Source organism: Schistocerca nitens, chromosome 4 (genome assembly GCF_023898315.1).
Source record: "Schistocerca nitens isolate TAMUIC-IGC-003100 chromosome 4, iqSchNite1.1, whole genome shotgun sequence".
NCBI lineage: Eukaryota > Metazoa > Arthropoda > Insecta > Orthoptera > Acrididae > Schistocerca > Schistocerca nitens.
The window spans coordinates 316,245,008-316,260,430 of NC_064617.1; the positions used below are offsets into that span (position 1 = coordinate 316,245,008).

Sequence of the window (15,423 nt, forward strand, 5' to 3'; positions counted from 1 at the left end):
TCGTATGAAAATTTACTTGAATCTAACTCAGCATGTGACTAGCAGAGAATTCATCTCCCTTGATTAATGTCTAATCTGTATTTCTCTTTTACTGGCAGGACTATACTTTTGTAAGTTGTATTCTGAAGTTCTGCCTGCACAGTCTCGTGCTATTTCCACAGTAAACTGATATGCTTACTATCTTTCAGTAAATATGAAAAATAATTTTGTTAACTAATGTTTTTTCTCTGTATTAATGTACTGAATATTTATATACTATATAAATAATATTTTTAATTAGCGGTATAATGCTGTGGACACATTATCTCTAATTTTTTTAGTCCTGCTATTTAAATTCATAAAAATCTGCATGATTGGTAGATGCTGTGGTGGTGCTGAGAACAAATTCCACCATGTTTATGGCTTGAATAAAATAACTTTTTGATTGACAGATTGCAGTGGTTGAGTTGGTGGAGGGGTGGGGGTGGGAAGGCAAAGTTTCGGACATGTTGCCAGCCATACTTGATGAGGCTTCACTTGTGGCAACTAAACGAGCAACACATTGAGCATGTGGCTCTTGAAGAAGAAAAACAACTAAGGTTGGCTAGTGACTTGCCAAATGACAATCACAAAATTATTTTAATCTAAATTAGACATAGGTGGCTCTCACTGGGTGTTCGGAAGCAAGATGGTGTGTTGACATCTAGTTTTATATTGCCAGTGACAGAATAACAAAAGGCCTGTTTTGTGTTGGTGAAATTAAGCTAAACTTGTAGGTCCCAACCTAACCGCAACCACAGGTTTTGCTTTATGTTCAGCATTGATAATATTGATTGCTCTGTGACCTCCCATTGATACCTAAAATTGCCCTCCGATTGCTTATGTGAAATGCATTACCAACATACTATCAGTCGTGGAAAAATGTTTTGGTCTTCTGTCTCTACTGCTGAAAATTGATTTTTGTGTTCTGCTTACAGAGAAAATGGCCAGAAGAGGGATGGGATGACACCACTATAGAGATGTTTCTCACTGATTTGTCGCAGATGGACAGTAATAATTTCCCTGGTAACTGTGGCATTGGTGAGAGAGAAGCGAGAATTGCCTCAGGTGACTGCACAGATTTAGATATCAAATACACAGAATAAGATGTTTTCCTGTCTTTGGTACAGAGAGTGTTAACTTTTTTGCATTCACTTTGTATTTTAAAACAGCATGTAACTGATTTTTAATATACTGTTAAGGATACAGGCTACTTTTCCGTCTCAGTATTATGTAAATATCAACACCTATTTCTTTCAGGCAATGTTTATAATGTATAGGTTTTACAGATTTTTTTGTTGATATCAGATAATACAGCACTCTTTCTAAACAAATTAGAAGTATTTTGAATATTTTCGAACCTGATTAGGATTGTTAAAAAAATTACAAAGAAATCGATGCAATTTTTTTTTTTTTTCCTAAATGCTTCCTCAAATTTGAGGTACCGTTTAATCCAATGTTAACACATTTGAAAGAAACCAAATTCTTACCACATGTGCACGACATAATGGCTGAGGTACTAGACTTATTTAATTCCACCAATTACGTATATTACAAAGGTAAAAAAAAAAAAAAAAAAAATCACATCTTACATTTTAATATTCATAATTTTTTTCTTAATAAAAATGTTATTTTTTCTATAATTTAGTTGATTTTGCAGTAAAGCTTAGGGCTACTACATGAGTACGGACTATTGCAAGTTACAGAAAAAAATTAGAGCAATGCTTTATAAACTTTAGGAAATATTTGTACCTGAATTCTGAAAAATACAACTTGCGGGAAATTGTGAATGAAGATATGAGTCCAATTAAACTGTGCCTCAGAACATTCCTGAAGAATAGTCTTCATCCTGCAGCATTTTTTCATCTTCAAGCTTCCTCTGGCATTTCTTTTAGCACTTCTTGCTTCTTTGCTAACTGGAAGAGCGCATCTTTCAGCTTCATGCACCCGTTGTCTGTCACACGCAAGCAATTAATCTTCCATATTAGAGTGACATTTTATGCCTAAATTTCTCAGGACTTCCAACCTTCCTATCACTCCATCATTGAAACATATCACTGCATCTAGTAAACCAACTTTAATTGTATTTAGTCCTACAAAAACATTTTTGGGTAATCTTTTGCATATGCATTGGTTGAAACTTTCATTTGTATTCTGAGTGCCCCCATGAAGACATTTACTAAGCAAAACAGGGTTACTCAGGTCTCTAAAAATTGGTTTTATTTCATTCATAACAGGCTCAGGAAGAGAATGCTTATGACGGCATATTTGACCACTTTCTTGTGTTATTTGGTAACTACACCAAGACTCTGCTCCTTTAGGGCAAAGTCTGTGAGCAGGGTGGTCATCTGTGGACAACTTACGAAAGTAGGTGGCCCATACAGCTTTTATCATTGCTGTAACATCATTCAGAGGTGCAGTTTGTCTAATGGCCAGTCCATAATAACTCAGAAGGGTGTCTATTTCAGTTTCTGTAAATCTGCCTCGGCCAGTCAGAGCTTTTCCATTAGATAGCAACTTTCCTTTTGTTTCTCTTTGTGGCTTCCTCAATCTAGCACCCATCCTCTTTTGCACATGTCCACAACACTCCAGTTCTGTTACCAAGGTATCACCATAAACATTGAACTTGTTAATTTTATTGAAAGCTTTAGAGTCCCCATCACGTAGGTACTTCGTATATCTAACGTTATAAATGGGCACCGACCTCTGAAGTATATTTAGAGCTCCATCACACTCCATACCTCTTCTTAACCATCATAATTCTTAGAACACAGATGTTCAATATGTCCTTCAGTGCTACCATAGCAGGTGTGGCAGTACTTACATAAGCACTCAACAACAACAAATTTTCCATTCTCCAGAGAAGTAGCACTCACAACACCATTCAAGGAATGATCTCCTTGATGTTTCCATATCCCGTCAAGTGCAACAGCAGTGTCCCTGGTTTCACTAATATTTTTAGTTTCTTCTACTGCATGTTTCATAGATGCTTTAGACACAACTGTCAAGGCACCTAAAAGTATTTTTATGTACTTGCTGAACCTACTAGGAGGAGATGGAGGAGGAGGGAGGTCCATCAAACCACAAAACGTTTGAGCAGCCTTTTTTCCTTGTCCTATTGCAGACATTGCATACACTAACTTCAAATTCACATCATGAATTATGCGCAATGTTTGAAGTCATTTTCGAGGTAGATTTATTGCAGGATCTACACAGAACAACTAATTGTGATGCTATACCCCTCCTGATACTTTGTTGTTCAGTTATTTCCAGACAACCTACACAATCACACTGTGTACATTTCGCCACTTTTCTTTATCAAAGAAGATAAGATGCCTACATCAACAACAACAAATCCACTAAAAACAGCATCGTTGTTAGCACAAAAATTTGAATTACCAGGAGATGTGCCATGTGGGAGTTTCTTCTTTGAAGAACTGATACATAGGTTACTTTCAACAGTGTGGCTTGCTTTGTGTGTGAACTGGTTACCACGGAATTTCCTTTAATGAATTCCTTGATGCTTGGAATAATTTTTATTTTTTGCACACTAAAGGATATGTACTTCCACAAATATTTGTAGCACTTGGGCAACAAACATTCAGTAACACCTGAACAAACTTCTTCATGTAAACAAAAGTAAATACTGGCAAAGATAATCATTTACAGGCACTAGAAACCTGCACTGTTACCAACATATGCATAAACGCTGGAAACAGAAGGTTCACAGTTCTTTTCGAAATAATACTGGTTTCTGTAACAGAAATAAAGGGGGCGTGGCAGCATACGTGACCATAACTTTAAAACTTGGTATATATAGGTCATTTTTCATTTGAAAGCCTATAATGTAATCAGGAAAGACTATAGAATTTAATAAAGCCATAAAAAATTTCTATTTTTCCACCATTTATAAGTACCCTGTATCCTTAAATGATAAGGCATTTTATTTAATTAGTCCTTTAAGAATTGGCCTGTGGAATGATCAGTGTAAAAGACTGATAGGGTACATTAGTTTTGCAAAAACCTGTAAGTGAAATCACAGAGGTAAAGAAGAACAAAAGCACCAGTAAGTATCAACTTGGTTGTGATGTTTGATTGTATCTTGTGGAAGGATGCTACCGTCATTTGTAATCATCGAATTAAACAGCTGTATCAATTGTATCTTGATGTTGATGTCTGTTGAATATTCTGCTTTTAAAACAAAGCACTAATGCTATGTTCTGCCAAAATTGGTCACTCTGGGATGTTTTATTTTGTGAAGTGTGTGATCATTATATCCTGCAATTATTGGCTCTTTTGGAATCAGGTTGTGGTGTTAATTATGTTGTTAATTATTGACATGCCTTACTGGCTATGAAATAATAGCCCCAAGGACAATAAAGAAAAGAAAGGCTTTCAGAGAAAAGGAGATAAGGTCTTTCACAATACAGTAGGATTGAATTTGGTAGTGGGGCAGAAGGTGAGACCTTAGAGAAGGACTTACACTTCTGTGGGGATAAGTGTTTTGGAGAAAAGGTTTATGACACTTTTTTTCGGTTTGCTTAGGTTCTCGATTCTGTGGGGTGTTGGGAAGGAGTTTTTGAGGATGGGGTAAATATAGTAGGTCTGCGAGGTGGGATTTGTCAGCTGTGGGGGAGGTTTGGAGGTTGTTGTAGAGGTGGTGGATAATGTAGTCCAAGACGGGAGTAGGAAGTGAACAGGTTGGAGAGTTTTTTGAGGGTGATGATGTACATGCTGCTCTCGTTCCTGGAGGGCAGTAGTTTCATTGTGTGATATGGAATCCAGGAATTTGGGATTGCATAGCAGGAGAATTTTATGGATGGAGAGGAGGTATTGCAAGATGGTTTGGGCCTGATTGACATGGTTTTGCAAGTCTATGTTGGTGAAGGTTGAGGGCTGGCAGAATATGAACAGGTGGCAAGGGAGGGGTTGTAACCGATGATGGGTAATTAGGTGGTAAGGCCATTTGGGGGCATTCCATGAGCCTAGCAACAACACAGGAAAAGTATTTTGGAGTTCGTTCTGGCGAGAAATACGGAATCTCTTCTGTATTGATGCAGATGGAAGGGGCAAGGGTCCATGGTGGAGGATAAAAATTCATTAAAATATGTACAAATATGTAGAAATACCTGCAAAAAATACCAAAATACATTGGACAAATCACGGAGTCGGGGTGGGAGGGAAGAAACAGATGAATGATGAGGAAACAAGATGAAACCACAGGGAGAAGGCCTATATTAAAAGGTAAAAACAACTGAAATTAATGTGAAAACACAGTGAAATCAAAGAGAAAAACAAATAAAAAGATTGTAATGTGGATTGCAGGTCCTTAGTCAGATAAGTGCGAAGAAGAGGGTCAGCAGATGTGACTAGATTACATGAAGCTAATATGTGCAAACTGGAATAAGAGAGGAGAAGGAATGGGGGGTTGGGGAGGAGTTGGTGGGATGAAGTAGAAGTTCACGTGGCACAGGAAGGTATGAAGAATAACATGCGAAAATACGTTGAGAGTGAGGCAGGGAGTGTGACCAGTTTGAAGGTCTAGGATTACTGATATCGGCGGGAGTAATGTGGGACAAGAGATGCTACATCAACAGTCAGAGCAGTCTTGTAGCCATCTGTTGTGCACGGACAAGATTTGTTACAGTGTGGCTCATAGGTAGAGCATGCATTGAGATTTTGGAGGTGACAAGTGAAACACAGGCAAGAAGAGAGTGGAAGATGGGCACAGAGTATAGTACTGCATTAGACAATAAAAACAAAGGAAAACAAAACAATGGAAAATTCAGGATGGGATAATGACAATATTGTGAACCGTAGGATGGATTGTGACTCACCATATAGCAGAAACATTGTGCCACAGATAGGTACAGTAAAAAGACTGTCAAACAGTATGCTTTTGGCCAAATAGATCTTCATCAGAATTAAACAACACACACACATACATATGGATGCAACTCCCACACACATGGCCACAGTCTCTGGCTGCCAAGGTCAGACTGCGAGCAGCAACACATGATGGGAGTAGCAGTGTGGGTGGTGGGGTTAGGGGGGTGCTGGGGGGAAGGGCAGGGAGGGTAAGTATTAGCAGTGTAGGAGTGGGAGACGGTAAAGTGCTGGTTGTGGGAGCATACTGGTGCAAGGTGGAGAGAGGGTAGGGCAGCTAGGTGCAGTCGGGAGGTTAGACGGAGGGCAGGGTTGGGAATGGTGTGGGGGGAGGGGGGGGGGGAGGGTCAGCAGGAAAGGAGAGATGTAAAGTGTGTGTGGGTGTGTTGGTGGAACAGAGGGCTTTTTAGTGCAGGAGTGGGAAAAGGGAAGGGGATAGGTGGATACAGGACAATGACAAATGAAGGTTGAAGCCAGAAAGCTTACGGGAACATAGGATATATTGCAAGGAGAATTACTACCTGTGCATTTCAGAAAATCTGGTGTTGGTGGGAAGGATCCAGATGGCACAGGCTGTGAAGCAACCATTAAAATGATGAACATTGTGGAAGCATTCTTAGTAATCATTAAAATGAACATTGAGAGGTATTCTCAGCAACTGGGTAGTCCAGATGTTTCTTGGCTTCAATCTGTTGGTGGCCATTCATGCAGACAGACAGCTTGCTAGTTGTCATGCCCACATAGAATGCAGCACAGTGGTTGCAACTTATCTTGTGAATCACATGACTGGTTTCACAGACAGCCCTGCCTCTGATGGGATAGGTGATGCTTGTGACAGGACTGGTGTAGGTGGTGATGGAAGGATGTATGGGATAAGTCTTGCATCTAGGTCTGTTACGGGGATATAAGCCATGAGGCAAGGGTTTGGGAGCATGGGTTGTGTAGGGATGGATGAGGATATTGTGTCGGTTTGGTGGGCGATGGAATACCACTGTGGGAAGGTTAGGAAGGATAGTGGGTTCGACTCTCCTCATTTCATTACAAGACGACAGGTAGTTTTAACCGTGTTGGGAAATATGATTCAGTTGTTCCAGTTTGTGTGGTACTGAGTCACAAGTTCCCGCATGGCACTAACCTAAGCCACAGTACTTGTGGGCTATTTATAGGAATCCTTTCTAATCACCCAGACATCCAAATCGCCGGCCAGGGTGGCCGAGCGGTTCTAGGCGCTACAGTCTGGAACCGCTACGGTCGCAGGTTCGAATCCTGCCTCGGGCATGGATGTGTGTGATGTCCTTAGGTTAGTTAGGTTTAAGTAGTTCTAAGTTCTAGGGGACTGATGACCTCAGAAGTTAAGTCCCATAGTGCTCAGAGCCATTTGAACCATTTGAACATCCAAATCCCTCACCTGGTACAGATTCATTGGTGATGTATTTGTGATCTGGATCCAGGATGAGGACACTCTATTCGCATTCCTTGAAAACCTGAACACCTCCTTTCCTATTCACTTCACCTGGTCCTCAAACCAACAAGCCACCTTCCTGAACGTTGTTCCCATCTTAGAGATGGCTACATCAGAAGTTAAGTCCCATAGTGCTCAGAGCCATTTGAACCATTTGAACATCCAAATCCCTCACCTGGTACAGATTCATTGGTGATGTATTTGTGATCTGGATCCAGGATGAGGACACTCTATTCGCATTCCTTGAAAACCTGAACACCTCCTTTCCTATTCACTTCACCTGGTCCTCAAACCAACAAGCCACCTTCCTGAACGTTGTTCCCATCTTAGAGATGGCTACATCAGTACCTTTGTCCATACTAGCCTACCAACCTACAGCAATATCTTCACTTTGACAGCTGCCACCCATTTCATACCAAGAAGTCCCTTCCATAAAGCCTAAACACTTGTGGCTGTTGCATCTGTAGTGACAAGCAGTATGTCTCAAAATATAACAAGGGTCTCACTGAGGCCTTCACAGACTATAATTACCAACCCTGTACAGAAACAGTCTCCCATGCCTTCTTTCTCATCACCCTCACCTCAAAAAGTTCCACCATCCAGCTACAGAGGAGCATTCGCCTCATGACTCAGTACCACCCAGGACTGGAGCAACTGAATCATATTCGCCACTAGGGTTTCATATAACTCTCACTATGCACCGAAGTGAGAAATGTCCTACCCACTATTCTTCCCACACCTCCCACAGTGGTGTTCTACCACTCACCAATCCTACACAATAACCTCGTCCATCCCTACACAACCCCCGCTCCCAACCTCTTGCCTCTTGGCTCATGGCTCGTATTCATGCAATAGACCTAGATGCAAGGCTCGTCTCATATATCCTACCATCACCACCTACTCCAGTCTGGTCACAAGTGTCATTTATCCTGTAAGGCAGGGCTACCTGTAAAACCAGTCATGTGAGCTACAAGCTAAGCTGCAACCACTGTGCTTCATTCTATGTTGACATGACAACCACCAAGCTGTCTGTCTGCACGAATGGCCACTGACAAACTGATGTCAAGAAACAGCTGAACCACCCAGTTGCTGAGCACACTGCCCACCACGATGTTATTCATTTCAGTGACTGCTTCAAAACCTGTGTCATGTGGATCCCTCGCATCAACTCCAGCTTTTCTGAAATGCACAGGTGGGAATTCTTCCTGTATTATATGCTAAGTTACTGTAATCCTCCTGTCCTCGACCTTTGTTAGTTATTGTCCTACATCTTCCCTGCTCCCACTCCAACACTACACACCCCTGTGTTCTACCAACACATCCACAATCTTTTTACCTCTCTCCTTTTCTGCTGCCGTCACCCCCAACCCTGCCCTCCATCTAACCTCCTGACTGCACCTGGCTGCCCTATTCTCTCTGCATCTTGTCCGTGTATGCTCCCACAAGCAGCACTTTTCCATCTCCCATCCCTATACAGCTATTCCTCTTCCTTCCCACCCCAGCCCCCATCTAGAGTGCTTCTCCCATCACATGCTGCTGCTCACAATCTGACATAGGCAGCCAGACACTGTGGTGATGTGTGTATGACTTGTGTTACCTGTGTGTGTGTGTGGTGTGGTGTGTGTGTGTGTGTGTGTGTGTGTGTGTGTGTGTGTGTGTGTTTTGTCTAATTCTGATGAAGGCCTTTTTGGCTGTAAAACTTACATGTTTGACAGTCTGTTTGTTGTGCCTATCTGAAATTCAGCATCTCTGCCATGTGGTGAGTAACAATTTATCCTTTTCACAATACTGTCATTTCTAAAACTGTACTGCACTTTATTCTGTTTTTATAATGAATGTAATAGGGGCTTTCTGATCAATTTTTATACAAAGTAAGCAATCTCTGATGCTAGCAAAACACCTTTTTGACAGTTGACTACAAACTAAATATCTGATATGACTAACACTGTACAGATAATTTTCTGACACGTTTACCTACACAACAAATTGGAAACTATAACACACTAAACTACAAAATTCTCATTATTTTTTCGAATACACTTTGTTAGTAGAAACCCCTTTTTATTACAACTACTCAAAGTGAACTCGTATGGATATCACTATTTTACAGCAACACAATCTTTGTTGTCTCATTTAGATTTTGCACATCTTGTTGAAAGTTACAGGTGGCTAAATGGAAAGTTGGCCCAAATGCCGGGTGATTCAGCTAAACTGTTCATCTCGAATATTTCATAATTTTGTGTTCACCCATAACAACTGTGAGACTGTCTCACGAAATGACTTACACTTTCTTTCCGTAACTATATTAACTACAAGTTTATTAGTATCAACCTCACATTTTCAAATGAAATTACTATAATTTTTGCTGCTAGTATCATAGCTCTAAAAGACATTTCACTGTTCAAAATCCGATTGGTAGTTTTGAAGAAATGACAATATTTAGAACTTAAGATTTATCTGTTTGGCACATGAAACGGATTGCTGTCTTATGTAGAAGTTCATTATTTCATATCCAAATAATGAAACTTGTCACATGAGATAAGGAACAAACAGTGTGTTGGACCACTGCATTACTGGTATAAAATGGGCACAGAGGAAATGTAGCATACGTTCTGCATTGTTAAAGTGCTGATTAGTTTTAAAAATTAAATTTGTTTCAAGTACCAAGACAAACTAGATACTTTACTTGTTTGTGGAGAATGCAGAAGGCATGTGAAGAGAACAGCTGAGCTGTAAACACAAAGATATCCTGACAGATGATGTGCAGAAAGTGTGACAGGTCAGTGAATGTGCAAACATTATTATTGGAAAAGCGCTGGAGTACTACTCATAGGAAAATAGGCAAGCCTGCCAAGAGTAGAGCAGTTGAAATAATTTTTTCTGTAGCTGTTGCTCGTAATCCACATATTAGTGCCAGAGAAATTGTGAATACCTCTGGAATAAGTCAGTCCACAATTGTTCGTATTTTGTGCACAAACAGCTTACATCTGTATCATGTGTTACTACAGCAAAAGATAAAGCAGTGGGATTGCAGAAGAGGCATAGGATTCTCACACTCAGTTATGATACATGATGACATTTATTCACTGACCTGTAAAGTTTGCTTCCTATTCTCAGGCCTAGCTGTAAGAGTCAAACTGTACTAAAGACCATCCATTCTCGAATTGTGCTGTTGATAAACAGCTGCCATGAATGATGATGATCATTAAGAAAATAAGAGACAAACATCTGGTTCTCAGTGGGTAATTGCTTAACAATAAAGACATATGCTTTTGATTATAGGATCAAATATAAGCTTTTAACGCAAAACATTAGCAGTCAAAGTGTGAAGATATTTTTTTCCTTATAACTAAAGACATGTAGTTTGCTTGTTGCAAATAAAACTCTGACCTTCCAATCTATGCAGACCAGTAGGTATGCTGTAGATCTCTATAACCATTTTGCATTCACATCCATAGGCTTCGTGAACTTGCGGCCATGCCATCACATTCCAGTCTTACCTAGTCCTCAGTAAGCGCTATAGGTTTGCCTCTATCGACTAACATTTTGTATTTCATATAAAATAATGTATAACTATTTCACTGTAACAGGTGAGCTAACTGCTAATGTACCAATACCAAAAATATTGATGTGTGTCAAATGCTGAAAGTGAAAGCAGGGCTGCCCAGGCAACATGTAAAGTTCATGTTTTGTAACATATTCACATAATCTGTGGTGAGCTTGTCATTGCCTATACATCATCATCTTCCCCTTAGCTTCTTTCAACTTGACATGATAGTTTGTTGCTAACATTTACTACATACTACACACATTTGTAGCATGCAAACAGCCCTTTAAGAAATTAAACTGTTTCAAAAGTTTTGTTAGATGCCCCTTTTATGATCAGTAGGGACTGCAATAAATATAGGGAGAAGCAGTTGTAATAATAGGAAGTATAAAGAATGAAATAATACTATTGCACCTATTTGTCACAACTGTGAGATTGAGTGAGATGGCGCAGTGGTTAGTACACTGGACTCGCATTCGGGAGAACAAAGGTTCAAACTCGGATCTGACCATCCTGATTTAGGTTTCCCGTGATTTGCCTAAATTGCTTCAGGCAGATGCCAGTATGGTTTCTTTGAAAAGGCACGGCAGACTTCCTTCCCCATCCTTACCTAATCTGATGGGACCAATGACCTCATTGTAGAAATACAGCAGATGTTAGACCACTATGTAAAGTGAAGATTTCAGTGTAATAGATAAAAAATGTTGGGTAGTGATATTTTGGACGTACAAGTTTGTTTGCCTTGTTGTAAAATAGAAAGGAATAGAATAACAATTGCACTGATGTACTGAAATGAAATGAGAACCTCTACTTCAGGCAGAAATGTTGCACAATAGAGACAAATTAAATGGAATGAGGGAACCAACTACTTGTCATATTATGGGGCCATAAGAGGTATTTTCTGATTTGTTTTCAGAGTATGTAAGTTTCCAAATGTGATGAATTAAGGTGACACACAGAATCCAATTTGCAGCAGTGTTTTTTTAATAGCATTAATTACTTACTAAGTTGTTTTTGAATTAACTTAAAAATGTATATTTTTCTTTTTGTAAAGAAGTATGTGAAATGCGGACTGTACTCTTCCTTTCAGATGACTGTGGAATCAGAACTTCCTCATTTGATGTTACTTACATCTGTAGCTTCTATAACAGGCCATTGTTGAGAAGTTGTAATTAAAGGATATGTTCTTTCCCATGTGCCTCTTCCTTTAAACATATTAATATTTTTGGTAGAGATACTGGAAAATTGGGTGGTCAGTGGATGCATAGATTAGATTAGATTAGATTTTGGATTCCATTTGCTCACAGAGATAGAAACTACATGCTTGTGAAGATGAGGAATGGCTTAATAAAGATTCTCCTTCATAATAGTACCTATTAGCTTTAACAAACAAGTGAATGGTGCTGTATGTGCATCATGGAAAGGTTGTTTGTCAGGACGGAGCACTTGGCACAGTGGCGATAATGTTGACCCACATTCAATTCACCCCTGTCTGATTCTTCAGATTTAGGTTTTCTGTGGCTTCCCTCAACCAATTAAGGCAAATGATGGGATGGTTTGTTTGAAAAGTGTATAGCTGACGTCCTTTCCCATTCCTCTCTTATTTTGCGTAGGTTGATAAAATTATTCTCCACTACACAGCATCAGAAGCTGTATTTCAGTATAAATGTCATTAAGAAATGCTTGTTGTAACTGTGAAAGAAATGAAAGTGGGATGTGAAGAAGACACATACATTAATGAATTGAAGAGCAAAACAGAAGTTGGTACTAACGGGATTATTCTACTGTTTCAAGTCAATGTCTTTCAGCAAATACAGTAAGAGTTATGTACAAACTATATGTAAATATATTAGACCAGTTATTATTATTAGTTTTTTGTACGTGTTTATCTTGTATTTGTAAATTATATGTAACTTGTGGTGTATGGAAAATAGGAACAACTAAAAATGCACATAGTGGTTACAGGTGCTATCCTTCTGCACAATTTTCTAATTGTGTGAAATGTGTTTCTGTCTTCTATACAATCCATGTTATCTAATGTAATGTTGTGATGTAAGGAACACAGAATTACTGCATCTGTATTCCTATGTTTTTTCTTCTGCTTGTGGCAATGTTATGTTCTTCACTAATTTTTGATACACACATGGAATTTCTCACATTTTCATGTGTGTTAAACGCATGTCAGTGCTGTTTCTCTCTGTACTCATCAAATTACATTCCATAGAATTTTAGGAAATTACCATACTTACTCGAATCTAAGCCACACTTTTTTTCCGGTTTTTGTAATCCAAAAAACCGCCTGCGGCTTAGAATCGAGTGCAAAGCAAGCGGAAGTTCTTAAAAATGTCGGTGGGTGCCGCCACAACTTAGTTCTGCTGTCGAATATATGTAGCGCTACACAGGCATGCTTTGTAGGCACAAAGATAAATACTGGCGCCAAAACCTCTGCGTCAGTAAATAAATTAAAAAAAAAAAAGGTGGAAGACAAGCTTTTTTTCTCCGCGCCGAGTTTCGACCACTGCATTTTCATACATTATCCAACGAAGTAAATACAAATTCCGTATTGTTCATCTTCGAATGTAGCAGCATTTCAATATACTACGAAAACCCGACTGGCAAGAATGTTTAGGATGTTTGTCAATATGGCCAACTCTACGTTCTGAATTTTTTTCTATCTGTGAGAAGAGATGGTTGCTAATAGGAACTTTTATAAATTGTGAATCACATGCAGTATTCTCGTCACCATGAGAATAATACGAATATAAACATTTTGCCATGTAATGATAATTAAATGGACACCCTAGCTGCAAACAGGCGTTGATGTACTTCATTGGGGACATGTTGAAAATGTGTGCCCCGACCGGGACTCGAACCCGGGATCTCCTGCTTACATGGCAGACGCTCTATCCATCTGAGCCACCGCGGGCACAGGGGATAGTGCATCTGCAGGGACTTATCCCTTGCACGCTCCCCATGAGATCCACATTCCCAGCATGTCCACACCACTACATTCGTAGTGTGCCTAATAGATGTTTGCCCATCATACTCATTACTCGTGGCAGATTAATCTACCAAGTCCCGTACGAGTTCGGGCATAACGTGTGCGTGTTGGGAATGTGGATCTCACGGGGAGCGTGCAAGGGATAAGTCCCTGCAGACGCACTCAGATTGGAATGTATACCGCAGAGACAGGCTGGACAGTGAAGGGGGAGGCGTGTTTATAGCGATAAGAAGTACAATAGTATCGAAGGAAATTGCCGGAGATCCGAAATGCGAAATAATTTGGGTGAAGGTCACGGTTAAAGCAGGCTCACACATGGTAATTGGATGTCTCTATAGGCCCCCTGGCTCAGCAGCTGTTGTGGCTGAGCACCTGAAGGATAATTTGGAAAATATTTTGAGTAGATTTCCCCACCATGTTATAGTTCTGGGTGGAGATTTTAATTTGCCGGATATAGACTGGGAGACTCAGACGTTCATAACGGGTGGCAGGGACAAAGAATCCAGTGAAATATTTTTAAGTGCTTTATCTGAAAACTACCTTGAGCAGTTAAACAGAGAACCGACTCGTGGCGATAACATATTAGACCTTCTGGTGACAAACAGACCCGAACTATTTGAAACAGTTAACGCAGAACAGGGAATCAGCGATCATAAAGCGGTTACTGCATCGATGATTTCAGCCGTAAACAGAAATATTAAAAAAGGTTGGAAGATTTTTCTGTTTAGCAAAAGTGACAAAAAGCAGATTTCAGAGTACTTGATGGCTCAACACAAAAGTTTTGTCTCAAGTACAGATGGTGTTGAGCATCAGTGGACAAAGTTCAAAACCATTGTACAATATGCATTAGGTGAGTATGTGCCAAGCAAGATCGTAAGAGATGGAAAAGAGCCACCATGGTACAACAACCGAGTTAGAAAACTGCTGCGGAAGCAAAGGGAACTTCACAGCAAACATAAACATAGCCAAAGCCTTGCAGAAAAACAAAAATTATGCGAAGCGAAATGTAGTGTGAGGAGGGCTATGCGAGAGGCGTTCAATGAATTCGAAAGTAAAGTTCTATGTACTGACTTGGCAGAAAATCCTAAGAAATTCGGGTCTTATGTCAAAGCGGTAGGTGGATCAAAACAAAATGTCCAGACACTCTGTGACCAAAATGGTACTGAAACAGAGGATGACAGACTAAAGGCCGAAATACTAAATGTCTTTTTCCAAAGCTGTTTCACAGGGGAAGACTGCACTGTAGTTCCTTCTCTAGATTGTCGCACAGATGACAAAATGGTAGATATCGAAATAGACGACAGAGGGATAGAGAAACAATTAGAATCGCTCAAAAGAGGAAAGGCTGCTGGACCTGATGGGATACCAGTTCGATTTTACACAGAGTATGCAAAGGAACTTGCCCCCCTTCTTGCAGCGGTGTATCGTAGGTCTCTAAAAGAGCGTAGTGTTCCAAAGGATTGGAAAAGGGCACAGGTCATCCCTGTTTTCAAGAAGGGACATCGAACA

At 39.9% G+C, this 15,423-nt stretch overlaps 1 protein-coding gene and 1 non-coding gene across 2 annotated transcripts in view; one reads left to right on the plus strand and one right to left on the minus strand.

The window, feature by feature from the left end:
* The window catches only part of LOC126251555 (O-phosphoseryl-tRNA(Sec) selenium transferase), a 71,346-nt gene that overhangs the window by 3,093 nt on the left and 52,830 nt on the right, over nt 1–15,423 (plus strand). Inside the window, exon 3 of the mRNA XM_049952072.1 lies at nt 957–1,086. Within this exon, the coding sequence (XP_049808029.1) occupies nt 957–1,086 (130 nt within the window). The remainder of the gene's footprint in view (nt 1–956; nt 1,087–15,423) is intronic.
* Trnat-ugu (transfer RNA threonine (anticodon UGU)) lies at nt 13,766–13,840 on the minus strand. The gene has a single exon. It is a non-coding gene; the product is annotated as a tRNA-Thr (tRNA).